Genomic DNA, 14090 nt, shown 5'->3' with positions numbered 1-14090 from the left:
AATGGTGGAACAAGCTCCCTCACGACGCCAGGACAACGGAGTTACTCACCACCTTCCGGAGACACTTGAAACCCCACCTCTTTAAGGAATACCTGGGATAGGATAAAGTAATCCTTCTACCCCCCCCCTTACCCCACCCCCCCAAAAAAAATAACATATTGTAAAGTGGTTATCCCACTGGCTATAAGGTGAATGCACCAATTTATAAGTCGCTCTGGATAACAGCGTCTGCTAAATTACGTAAATGTAATGTAAATGTAAGTGGAACAGGTGAATCAGGATGTGGGTAGGTTCCTGCGGTCCTACTGCCAGGACCGGCTGGGGGAGTGGTCAGTGTTCTTGCCATTGGCCGAATATGCCCAGAACTCTCTCCGACCGCTCCTCCACTAACCGAACGCCATTTAAATGTGTTTTAGGTTATCAGCCAGTTCTGGCACCGTGGCATCAGAGCCAGAACGAAGCTCCTACGGTGGATGACTGACTTTGGCATGCGGAGGAGACGTGCGTCGCCAGAAGGACAACGCTGACCGCCACAGCATTGAGGCCCCAGTCTTTGTACAGGGTGATCGGGTCTGGCTTTCAATCCAGAATCTGCCCCTCTGCCTGCCCTGCCGGAATCTGAGCCCGCGGTTTGTGGGGCCGTTCAAAGTCCTGAGGAGAATAAACGAGGTTACTTATAGGTTATTACTCCCTTCTGATTACTGAATTAACCCCTCGTTCCATGTGTCTCTCCTCAGGCCGGTGGTGGCTGGTCCGCTCCAGGAGTCTGAGGTGCGAGAGGTCCCTTCGCCCCCTCTGGACATCGAGGGGGCCCTGGCGTACTCCGTCCGTTCCATCCTGGATTTGAGGCGTTGGGTGGGGGAGCTTCAGTACCTCATGGATTGGGAGGGGTACGGTCCGGAGGAGCGGTGCTGGGTCCCGGTGAGGGATATCCTCAATCCCTCCCTGTTGCGGGATTTCCACCGTCACCATCCGGCTCGCCCTGCTTCGCATCCTTGTGGTCCTCTGTAGCTCAGCTGGTAGAGCACGGCGCTTGTAACGCCAAGGTAGTGGGTTCGATCCCCAGGACCACCCATACACAAAAATGTATGCACGCATGACTGTAAGTCGCTTTGGATAAAAGCGTCTGCTAAATGGCATATTATTATTATTATTATTATCCTCCTGGTTGTCCCCGAGGCCGGTGTCGGCGCACTGCTGGAGCTGCGTGTCAAGGGGTGGGATACTGTCACGACTTCCTCCGAGGCTGTCTCTCCTTGTTCGGGCATGCTTTGGCGTTCGTCGTCACTGGCCTTCTAGCCACTGCTGCTCCTCATCTCATCATTCCATTTGTTTTGTCTTGTTGATTACACACACCTGGTTCATATCCCCTCATCAGTACCTGTATAAGTGTTCCCTCTGCCCCCTTGTCTTTGTGTGTGATTGTTTATTGTGAGGATAGTGAAGCTCGGTGGAGCTCCTTGTATTTTGTATTCGCCGGGTTATTTTCCCTGTGTGCCTTGTTGGTTCCAGTGCGCCTGTTTTGCGCACTGAACTGTTTTGCCGCTTTCCTGCGTACCCTGTATTCCTGAATAAATCATGTTATTCTGTGATTTACCCTCCTGCGCCTGACTCCTTCAAATCACCCATCAAAGCTAGTGTATCTATTTATGTAGCTAGCTATTTATTTAGCAAGCTAAAAACACGGAGGCTAACGTTAACTAGCTAGCTAGCTGCTGGGAGGATGTCATGTCATTGGAGCAGTGGGTGAGTGACTGACTTTTCCCCCTCATATCGTTTTTCGGTGGCTACAGCTAGAGATGTAGGTGTCATTTGGTTAACTAGCAAGACATGAATTGCTTTGCTAGCTAGCTATGCTGAACTTGAATGACTGTTATCCACAGTTAGCATATCTCTTAGTTGTCAGTCAAATGTATTTGGTATCAATCAAATGGGCAGGCAGGCAGGCAGGCAAGTTCCCATTCAGTTGTCAAAACGTGTGTTGGTACAAGCATGCATTGGCAGGCAAGCTGCAGAAGGACGAGCAGGCTACTATTCACCATCGTTTATTAGTGCAATTTTGACGGCCAACTAGCTGAAAGTTTGAAAGTTTGTCTTCTGGACAAGACAGATGTTTCTATTAGGTTTTATTTACTGCAGTAACTATTAATTGTCCAAACGCACAGCCACTTTCCCACTTTATATTGTTATATAAATTTCACAAATGCCTTACTATACGTCATTCCCAAACATTCTATTAATTTATCAAAACGTGAAAATGACCATATCTAAGTGCTCGCTTCTCAAAAAATGTTTAAAAAATGTGTAATATTCTTCCAATGAACAAATTTTAATAAGATTTCATTTTGCTAAAACGCTGTCAGTTCCACTTTAAATTAACACTATGGCATCCAGTTCCAACACAGTGTACTTTTTCCGGTATGCTGGTAAGTAGCTTGCTAGCTAAAAGTTACAACACAGATGAAAAGAGGTTAGTTACCAGTATCGTTCTGCTTGAGCTATCTTACAGTTTGTAAACAAAGCTGTATGATATGCACATGTGATGACGGTTTTAAGGCGTTACATATTTAAATTAGTTAAGATTACAGGATGCTACCATTGGTGTATAAAATGTCTGGCTTTAAGTGACATTGCATAAAGCCAGAAGTAATGCCTGCCTCCTGAATCCAAGCGTTTGACATGTGGGGAGGGAACCAGTAACTCTATGATCAACTTTGTCAATGTACCAGATACAGTCATCTTTCATACTTGGGTCAACCTACTATGAACTGGTTTCATCTGAATATTTGATGAAAAACATGATTTTCACTGTTCGGGACCTTTAAAAAAAGTATAAAATAAAAAAAAGTATAAAATGAAGCACTTCCGACACCAGTGTTGTTGGCTCCTTAGAGTTGACTAGCTAGCCTCTTCAGTAAGTTAGCTTCACAGTTAACTTCACCAGAGTTAGCTTAGTTTTGCCAGCTACTGTACTGTACCTGAATAAGTCTTCTCTTATTCCTGTCAGCTCCTCATTGGTTGATGTTGGCGTGGGAAGAAGGACACCATGACCTTCTTTCTTTCTGCTGTTTATTGACAGTTTGTTAACCACACAAAGACTGACTAGCTCCAGCACAAGAACTATGTGTTCCATGCTGGGGCCATCTGTCAAGTCAATCTGATGCTCAAACCAGCGTGCAAACAATATAAGCAGAGAGCTTTCATCAGATTGGCCATCAATCATCAATGTTACAAGATAGGCGGGTTTTCCACTCATAACAATACATTACAATCTGTATTAGTCCAATGCAGACTATGGGGAACACCCATAAATGTTGATGTTGCAGGTGGTACATTAAGGCCCTGTCATCTTTATCAATGCAGAGACAACTGCAGCGAAGCGATGCCTTTGTCTGTACACAGAATCTACTGTATAATGGGTAACAACATGCCTTGTTTTACTGTGGCGCTCCAATGGATTCAACCTTTTTTTTTCATTGGGGTTTTCTGAGATGCTGCCATAGTAACGGGCAGCTTCTCTGTCTTGGGCTGCAGCCACCTAAACCCTGCAGTTCTGACAAATAACCATTGGGGGCAGCTGTCTGGCAGTCTGGGGCATTGGGTGTTCAAACGAGTCCAAGATGTTTGACTCCATGAACAGAGGATCTGAGATATGGAGGGGAGAACAAAGGCCAGTTGTCTCCATGGCAACACACAAAAGGGAGCACCGCAGCATGGTGGGAATTCAACACGTTTCTGTCGGCCTGGTGATCACCGTGGTTACAAATGACAAAAATACCTCTGTGAATTGCGCTTGGCCCAGCTCTCAGCATGGTTCTCTTTGAACTCAGGGAGATATGGCTGATATATGTACCATGAACTGCCGCCTGGCATCTGGGGCACAGCTGTTGTCCCTAATGTAGAGCCTAGGAAATCAAGACTTCCCTACAATGGCCCTGGGGGCCAAAGGTCACTGACAAGTTGACATTAGTATTGCGAATGGTCAGTCCAAATGTAGAAAGGTTTGAGGTTCATACAGTGGTAATACAGCATGGAGAGCGTGGTTGGGAGGGATGGGGGGTGCAGAGGAAGAGGAGGAGGAAGAGGAGACTAGGACCCCTGAGAAGGAGACGCAGGGAGACGCTCGGAGATCCAGCTGGTGACTTCGTTCAGCACTGACGCCGCTGTCTCTGGGAGTTCATGGTGCAGGGCATGGTATGCTCCGTCATACACCTGAGAGAGAGAAAACACACACACGATTAGCTCACCTCTCATTAGCGCTCTATCTGTTTCATCCCCTCTCTGTGTTCCCTATTTCTCACGCTCTCTGTTCCCCCTCTCTATTATATATTTATCTAAATATATTTGATCTATATATATGGCTCTGGTGCTAGTCCCACCTTGATCTTCTTGTCCGTGCTCGGGGCCTTCTCAAACATCATCTGGGACCCTCCGATGTCACACAGCTTGTCGACGTCACCATGGAGAAGCAGGAAGGGCCAGGTGATGGCGGGGATCTCTCTCTCGATCCGCTCCGACGCGCCTATCAGCTGCGTGGCAAACGACACACGCATCCCACCGTGATAGTTCAACTCGTCAGTGTCATATGCTTCAACCTGCAGGGTAAAGGAAGAGACCGTTGATTGATCACTGAGCATTTCCCTTAGACGTTCACTGATAGTAACCCACAGGGCGATTGGCTTTCTCAATATTGACCCATGATGTGCATACTACTGTATAAGATATGGGTTGAATACAATCAGTATACAGTATCTAACACTCACGGTGGTGGGTCGCTGCTAAATTGTTGCCGCCACACCAAAATAAAAACGTTTTATACTTTTTTTGAAATACATTTTCGGGATAGAAAAACACTTTCAGTGCAAACTTAAATGACTAAAACCAGACAGAAAGTACAGTGCCTTCAGAAAGTATTCACGCCCCAGTTACGCAAGCTAACAACCAGCATATATAACAAGCTAGCTAGCTACCAAGACTAGCCAACTTACAGTGCCTTCAGAAAGTATTCACAACCATTTACTTTTTCCACATTTTGTTGTGTTACAGCCTGCATTTAAAATGGATTAAATTGAGATTTTGTGTCACTGGCCTACACACAATACCCCATAATGTCAAAGTGGAATTATGTTTTTCGGAATTATTAAGTCGATAAGTATTCAACCCCTTTGTTATGGCAAGCCTAAATAAGTTCAGGAGTAAATATTTGCATAAGTCACATAAGTTGCATGGAATCACTCTGTGTGCAATAATAGTGTATAACATCATTTTTGAATGACTACCTCATCTCTGTACCCCACACATACAATAACCTGTAAGGTCCCTCAGTCAAGCAGTGAATGTCAAACACAGATTCAACCACAAAGACCAGGGAGGCTTTCCAATGCCTCGCAAAGAAGGGCACCTATTGGAAGATAGGTAAAAATACACTGAATATCCCTTTGAGCATGGTGAAGTCACTAATTACACTTTGGATGGTATATCAATACACCCAGTCACTACACAGATGCAGAAGACCTTCCTAACTCAGTTGCCGTAGAGGAAAGAAACCGCTCAGGGACTTCACAATGAGGCCAATGGTGACTCTAAAACAGTTACAGAGTTTAATGGCTGTGATAGTAGAAAACTGAGGATGGATTAACAACATTTGCTGTGTGGTGCCAGGATAACAACCTCTCCCTCAATGTGATCAAGACAAAGGAGATGATTGTGGACTACAGGAAAAGGAGGACCAAGCACGCCCCCATTCTCATCGACAGGGCTGTAGTGGAGCAGGTTGAGAGCTTCAAGTTCCTTGGTGTCCACATCACCAACAAACTATCATGGTCCAAACACACCAAGACAGTCGTGAAGAGGGCACGACAAAGCCTATTCCCCCTCAGGAGACTGAAAAGATTTGGCATGGGTCCTCAGATCCTCAAAAAGTTCTACAGCTGCACCATCGAGAGCATCCTGACTGGTTGCATCACCGCCTGATATGGCAACTGCTCGGCCTACGACCGCAAGGCACTACAGAGGGTAGTGCGTATGGCCCAGTACATCACTGGGGCCAAGCTTCCTGCCATCCAGGAACTCTATACCAGGCAGTGTCAGAGGAAGGCCCTACAAATTGACAAAGAATCCAGCCACCCTAGTCATAGACTGTTCCATCTGCTACTGCACGGCAAGCGGTACTGGAGCGCCAAGTCTAGGTCCAAAAGGCTTCTTAACAGCTTCTACCCCCAAGCCATAAGACTCCTGAACAGCTAATCAAATGGCTACCCAGACTACTTGCATTGTCCCCCCACCCCCTCTTTTACGCTGCTGCTTCTCTCTGTTTATTATCTATGCATAGTCACTTTACCTCTACAGTGAGGGAAAAAAGTATTTGATCCCCTACTGATTTTGTACGTTTGCCCACTGACAAAGTGGTGCAGTGGTTTTAAGGCACTGCATCGCAGTGCTAGCTGTGCCACTAGAGATCCTGGTTCGAATCCGGGCTCTATTGTAGCCGGCCGCGACCGGGAGACCCATGGGGCGGCGCACAATTCGTCCAGGGTAGGGGAGGGAATGGGTTGTGCGTTTGATTCCCACGGGGGCCAGTATGAAAAATAAAATAAAATATGTATGCACTCACTAACTGTAAGTCGCTCTGGATAAGAGTGTCTGCTAAATGACGTAAATGTAATAATCAGTCTATAATTTTAATGGTAAGTTTATTTGAACAGTGAGAGACAGAATAACAACAAAAAAATCCAGAAAAACGCATGTCAAAAATGTTATAAATTGATTTGCATTTTAATGATGGAAATAAGTATTTGACCCCTCTGCAAAACATGACTTAGTACTTGGTGGCAAAACTCTTGTTGGCAATCACAGAGGTCAGATGTTTCTTGTAGTTGGCCACCAGGTTTGCACACATCTCAGGAGGGATTTTGTCCCACTGCTCTTTGCAGATCTTCTCCAAGTCATTAAGGTTTCGAGGCTGACTTTTGGCAACTCAAACCTTCAGCTCCCTCCACATATTTTCTATGGGATTAAGGTCTGGAGACTGGCTAGGCCACTCCAGGACCTTAATGTGCTTCTTCTTGAGCCACTCCTTTGTTGCCTTGGCCGTGTGTTTTGGGTCATTGTCATTCTGGAATACCCATCCACGAGCCATTTTCAATGCCCTGGTTGAGGGAAGGAGGTTCTCACCCAAGATTTGACAGTACATGGCCCCGTCCATCGTCCCTTTGATGCAGTGAAGTTGTCCTGTCCCCTTAGCAGAAAAACACCCCCAAAGCATAATGTTTCCACCTCCATATTTGACGGTGGGTATAGTGTTCTTGGGGTCATAGGCAGCATTCCTCCTCCTCCAAACACGGCGAGTTGAGTTGATGCCAAAGAGCTCCATTTTGGTCTCATCTGACGACAACACTTTCACCCAGTTCTCCTCTGAATCATTCAGATGTTCATGGGCAAACTTCAGACGGGCATGTATATGTGCTTTCTTGAGCAGGGGGACCTTGCGGGCGCTACAGGATTTCAGTCCTTCACGGCGTAGTGTGTTACCAATTGTTTTCTTGGTGACTATCGTCCCAGCTGCCTTGAGATCATTGACAAGATCCTCCCGTGTAGTTCTGGGCTGATTCCTCACCGTTCTCATGATCATTGCAACTCCACGTGGTGAGATCTTGCATGGAGCCCCAGGCCAAGGGATATTGACAGTTATTTTGTGTTTCTTCCATTTGTGAATAATCGCACCAACTGTTGTCACCTTCTCACCAAGCTGCTTGGCGATGATCCTGTAGCCCATTCCAGCCTTGTGTAGGTCTACAATCTTGTCCCTGACATCCTTGGAGAGCTCTTTAGTCTTGGCTAGGTGGAGAGTTTAGAATCTGATTGATTGATTGCTTCTGTGGACAGGTGTCTTTTATACAGGTAACAAACTGAGATTAAGAGCACTCCCTTTAAGAGTGTGCTCTTAATCTGAGCTCGTTACCTGTATAAAAGACACATGGGAGCCAGAAATCTTTCTGATTGAGAGGGGGTCAAATACTTATTTCCCTCATTAAAATGCAAATCAATTTATAACATTTTTGACATGCGTTTTTCTGGATTTTTTTGTTGTTATTCTGTCTCTCACTGTTCAAATAAATCTACCATTAAAATTATAGACTGATCATTTCTTTGTCAGTGGGCAAACGTACAAAATCAGCAGGGGATCAAATACTTTTTTCCCTCACTGTACCTACAGTGGCTTGCGAAAGTATTCACCCCCCTTGGCATTTTTCCTATTTTGTTGCCTTACATCCTGGAATTAAAATGGATTTTGGGGGGGGTTTGTATCATTTTATTTATACAACATGCCTACCACTTTGAAGATGCAAAATATTTTTTATTGTGAAACAAAGTCAATACTTTGTAGAGCCACCTTTTGCAGCAATTACAGCTGCAAGTCTCTTGGGGTATGACTCTATAAGCTTGGCACATCTAGCCACTGGGATTTTTGCCCATTCTTCAAGGCAAAACTGCTCCAGCTCCTTCAAGTTGGATGAGTTCCGCTTGTGTACAGCAATCTTTAAGTCATACCACAGATTCCTAATTGGATTGAGGTCTGGGCTTTGACTAGGCCATTCCAAGACATTAAATGTTTCCGCTTAAACCACTCGAGTGTTGCATTAGCAGTATGCTTAGGGTCATTGTCCTGCTGGAAGGTGAACCTCCGTCCCAGTCTCAAATCTCTGGAAGACTGAAACAGGTTTCCCTCAAGAATTTCCCTGTATTTAGTGCTATCCATCATTCCTTCAATTTTACCAGTTTCCCAGTCCCTGCCGATGGTGTTCTCTGGGTGATGAGAGGTGTTGGGTTTGCGCCAGACATAGCGTTTCCCTTGATGGCTAAAAAGCTCAATTTTAGTCTCATAAGACCAGAGTACCTTCTTCTATATGTTTGGGTCATCTCCCACATGCCTTTTGGCGATCACCAAACGTGTTTGCTTATTTCTTTCTTTAAGCAATGGCTTTTTTCTGGCCACTCTTCCGTAAAGCCCAGCTCTGTGGAGTGTACGGCTTAAAGTGGTCCTATGGACAGATACTCCAATCTCCGCTGTGGAGCTTTGCAGCTCCTTCAGGGTTATCTTTGGTCTCTTTGTTGCCTCTCTGATTAATGCCCGCCTTGCCTGGTCCGTGGGTTTTGGTGGGCGGCCCTCTCTTGGCAGGTTTGTTGTGGTGCCATATTCTTTCCATTTTTTAATAATGGATTTAATGGTGCTCCGTGGGATGTTCAAAGTTTCTGATATTTTTTTATAACCCAACCCTGATCTGTACTTCTCCACAACTTTGTACCTGACCTGTTTGGAGAGCTCCTTGGTCTTCATGGTGCCGCTTGCTTGGTGGTGCCCCTTGCTTAGTGGTGTTGCAGACTCTGAGGTCTTTCAGAACAGGTGTATATATACTGAGATCATGTGACAGATCATGTGACACTTAGATTGCACACAGGTGGACTTTATTTAACTAATTATGTGACTTCTGAAGGTAATTGGTTGCACCAGATCTTATTTAGGGGCTTCATAGCAAAGGGTGAATACATATGCACACACCACTTTTCCGGTATTTATTTTTTAGAATTTTCTGAAGCAAGTAATTTTTTTTCTTTTGTGTATGTCCATTACATGAAATCCAAATAAAAATAAATTTAAATTACAGGTTGTAATGCAACAAAATAGGAAAAACGCCAAGGGGGATGAATACTTTTGCAAGGCACTGTACATGTACATATTACCTCAATTACCTTGACTAACCTGTACCGGTACCCCCTGTATATAGCCTCTGTACTGTTATTTTACTGCTGCTCTTTAATTATTATTATTTTTTCTATTTTTATTTTAGTATACTTTTATTTAGCCTATCGTATCTATTTTTTACTTAACACTTATTTTTCTTAAAACTGCATTGTTAGTTCAGGGCTTGTAAGTAAGCATTTCACTATAAGGTCTACATCTGTTGTATTTGGCGCATGTGACAAATAACATTTCATTTGATTTGATTGTAGTTATTCCACAATACTATCCTAAATGACAGAGTGAAAAGAAGGAAGCCTGTACAGAATACAAATATTCCAAAACTTGCATCCTGTTTGCAATAACGCACTAAAATAAAACTGCCAAATCCAACACAACACATCACTGAGTACCACTCTTCATATTTTTATGCACGGTGGTGGCTGCATCATCTTTGAGATCTAGAAATCACCAAAATAAAAGCTAAACTGTCAGGGAGAATCGAAAAGTCTCAACAATGAATTTAGGAGTATTTTGGCATGGCTGGATTACTGACGGGGCACGCAGGGTACATGCCCAGAGGCCCCGATTGGGGTCCCCATTGGTTTTGTATTAATGTATGAGCATAAGAACACAGAAATAGCCATGGCAAAATGCGTACATGTGCAGCAAATTAGCCTTCACACTGCAACACTTTCTCTCAGCTCCATGGAAACATATATAGAATTGTGGGAAAATAGCTGAAAAACAGCAAATGTTTCTCTCTGCCGCCAATTCCGGACGCCAAACATGAAAAAAGACACACACGACAGACATAGGCTCCTGTACACTCTTATCTCTACCTGTCTTTGTTCGTGTGTGTGTGCACACACACATGCACACACACAAACACACACATTCCATAGACCAGACTTACCTGTTTCTGGTCCCGTGAAATCCATTTAGACTTAATGAAGCCCAGCGAGAGACTGGGCACAATGTGATTTGCGACTTTAGCCAGGAACACCTATAGAACAAAGCGGAACATCCACAGAGATTACTAAGGCATGTAGGGAGCTAATACAGCTCAGGTCAGTGGTTGTAAAATGGACTAATAACATGGTATGGAATTGTTAACATTGGTGACAGGGTAAATGTGAGGGGACTGGGTGCAGGTGAAACCACAGAAATATAATCCTAGAACGGGCATCCCCATTCAAGAATACGTGGGTAATGGGTGGACAGGAAGTAAAGCATATTTCTATGAGCAAAACCCACCTTGAAGGGCGTGGCAGACTCTGGGTTCACCCTGACCATAGGAGCGATCAGAGCCACGCCGGCAAAGTCATTTGGTCGTTCACACGCCGTCAGAATCGAGATGGCTCCACCCTGAAGAAAAAGGGAAAAGGAAGAGAAGTTATAACATCTTTTGTGATTTAAATGAAAACTCCACCCAAAAACGATTGTTTGGTATTTGTTTCATTCATCCATTGCTGATATAGTCCCAAACTGTTTTGCATGTCAGCAATTAAGTTTTCAAGATACATAACTTTCAAAATACAGAAATACAATTCAAAAGGCACTCGCACATCTGAGCTATCTTTGTTGCAGGTGCATGGTAACAATTGAATAACATGAAAGAAAAGAGAAACCCGCACACTGCTCTTGCTAGTATCAATTATTTATTAAGCTTACCGATCAGCCTTAAGGCCTTCATCATATGATGCAAAATGCATCAAACCGGCTGTACACTATACCAAACATTAGGAACACCTTCCTAATACTGAGTTGCAAAACCTAGCAGCGTTGCCGTTCTTGACACACTCAAACCGGTGCGCCTGGCACCTACTACCATACCCCGTTCAAAGGCACTTAAATCTTTTGTCATGCCCATTCACCCTCTGAATGGAACACATACACAATCCGTGTCTCAATTGTCTCAAGGCTTAAAAATCCTTCTTTAACCGGTCTCCTCCCCTTCATCTACACTGATTGAAGTGTATTTAACAAGTGACATCAATAAGGGATCATAGCTTTCACCTGGATTCACCTGGTCTATGTCATGGAAAGAGCAGGTGTTCTTAATGTGTTGTATACTCAGTGTATTTCTGTATTTTGAAAGTTATATATCTTGAAAACTTGATTGCTGAAACGCAAAACATTTTGGGACTATATCAACAATGGACTAATGAAACAAATACCAAAAGATAGTTTTTGGGTGGAGTTTTCCTTTAAATCAAAAAACGAGGGTAAACTAATTAGGAGTTACGCAATGGCTTCCTAGAATCAATCAATTTGGCACGGATAATTGTGGAGGGTTTTGGGAGGAAAATTTGTTTGAACAGTGTTTGTCTGCCCTCTCTTTGTCAGATGTTTGAATATTCATGAGAGTGGGGCCCTCTATCAAGTGAGCCTCTAAAGAGATGGGATGTTGAGAAATACATTTCCCACCAGCGAATGAAATGAAAGACATTCCACAAACACAAATGCACTGAACATCGAAAACATGGCTAAATCTATATAGCGATAACCATACAATTGAATTGAATAAATGTGTCTCTATGTATCTCTCTAATAACTAATCGAGAGACCACAAATAAGTTGTTGATTGAGTATTGCTTATTCTGTTTTGTGAAATCCCGTCCAGGGTTAGTTTCAGCCTGATTCAACTGACCCGTCAAACAGTGAGTGAACTACAGTGAATTCACCCTGCTAGCTCTGAGGTGTTATTGGGGGGGTTGACAGTGATATCGGCACCAAGCTGGCCATGTTGGGTCACTGCCTTCTATACCCAGAAAACCTTTCTGGGGTAAGGACTCCTGACTGAAGGAGCTAAGAATGGAGAGAGAGAGACAGAGAGACAGAGACATAGACAGAGAGAGAGAGAGAGAGAGCGAGAGAGAGAGAGAGAGAGAGAGAGAGAGAGAGAGAGAGAGAGAGAGAGAGAGAGAGAGAGAGAGAGAGAGAGAGAGAGAGAGAGAGAGGCCTTTGGAGGGTTGAGCAGGAAGGGTGAGTGAGGGGAACAGAAGTGCTCTTTAAGGAACTGATTACACCAAGAGAGGCCTCCACCAGAAATACACACACACACAAGCTCATCCCCTCTTGCACTGAGGGAAAGAATACTTGCATTGTGTTGTGTCCCCTGACACTATGAAGACTTTGATTGTGGTTATGTAAGGCGCTAACATACTGACATTACATAAAGGCCTAGCACTGAAGAAGTGGGACATGGAAGAGGGCCAAACATACAGAGCCAGGGGAGGAGAGGGGGAAGGAGGAAGGAATGAGTCAGGTGGTCAGTAAATACAGAAAGAGAGGAGGAGAAGGAGGGATAGAGTGAGGATTTGGTCAGTAAGGAGAAAGGGTCTGTATAGCTCATTAATCAGAACAGCAGTGAACGGTCAGTAAAAGAGTGGGCAGTGTGGGCAAGGTTTAGCTTCGATTAGAGGGTACACTGGTCTTTGTTGTTGAGTGCAGTGAGGGCAGTGAGGTCAGTGAGCGTCACAGGTCAATTCATCAGTGGGCAGTGCATGCATTGCAGTAAAGGATTATTTGGGACCAGATGCATCTGGACTAGCCTGTATCTGGATTTAGATTCTCCTCTGTGGCTTACCGAGTGGCACAGCGGTCTAAGGCACTGCATCGCAGTGCTTGAGGCGTCACTACAGACCCGGGTTCGATCCCAGGCTGCTGTGTCACAACCGGCTGTGACCGGGAGTCCCATAGGGCGGCGCACAATTGGCCCAGCGTCGTCTGAGGGTTTGGCCGGGGGGGGCTTTACTTGGCTCATCGCGCTCTAGCGACTCCTTGTGGTGGGCCGGGCGCCTGCAGGCTGACTTTGGTAATCAGTTGAATGGTGTTTCCTCTGACACATTGGTGCGGCTGGCTTCTGGGTTAAGTGGGCTGGTGTTAAGAAGCGCGGTTTAGCGGGTCATGTTTCGGAGGACGAATGACTAGACCTTTGCCTCTCCCGAGCCAGCTGCACCAATGTGTTGCAGCGATGAGACAAGATCGCAATTGGATATCAATAAATTGGGGAGAAAAAGGGGTAAAAAAAAAAGAAGGAAAAAATATTGTAATCTGAAACATGTCATTTGTGTTGACCGAGACCACAAGCTTCAGGGCTTTAATGTTGATAATAGTGGGTGTGGAATTTGCCCATGACACTGCTCGTACATTTCAGTTTAATGGCATCGGACATTAAGCCTAGTCCTTGATTAAAAAGGACTTTAAATGGAGCTTCCCCATTGAGAATACTTTTAGTCGTAGACTATGCTTGATCTGTGTCTGGGAAACCGGCCCACATGCCTGTAAAATGCCAGGCCGTACTCACTCCACAGGTTTTTCCATTACAATAACTTCCATTAAAACG

At 44.6% G+C, this 14090-nt stretch overlaps 1 protein-coding gene across 1 annotated transcript in view; it reads right to left on the bottom strand.

Annotated features, from left to right (window-relative positions):
- Positions 1 to 3052: 3052 nt before the first annotated feature.
- mgll (monoglyceride lipase) overlaps positions 3053 to 14090 on the bottom strand; it is a 29272-nt gene continuing 18234 nt past the window's right edge. The window contains exons 5-8 of the mRNA XM_045207186.1: positions 10997 to 11107; positions 10656 to 10745; positions 4380 to 4595; positions 3053 to 4212 (exon numbers count right to left, since the gene is read on the bottom strand). Of these exons, the coding sequence (XP_045063121.1) occupies positions 4090 to 4212; positions 4380 to 4595; positions 10656 to 10745; positions 10997 to 11107 (540 nt within the window). The 3' untranslated portion in view covers positions 3053 to 4089. The remainder of the gene's footprint in view (positions 4213 to 4379; positions 4596 to 10655; positions 10746 to 10996; positions 11108 to 14090) is intronic.

The sequence above is a fragment of the Coregonus clupeaformis genome, chromosome 24 (genome assembly GCF_020615455.1).
Source record: "Coregonus clupeaformis isolate EN_2021a chromosome 24, ASM2061545v1, whole genome shotgun sequence".
Classification (NCBI taxonomy): Eukaryota; Metazoa; Chordata; class Actinopteri; order Salmoniformes; family Salmonidae; genus Coregonus; species Coregonus clupeaformis.
This window is presented reverse-complemented; position numbering and strand designations above follow the sequence as displayed.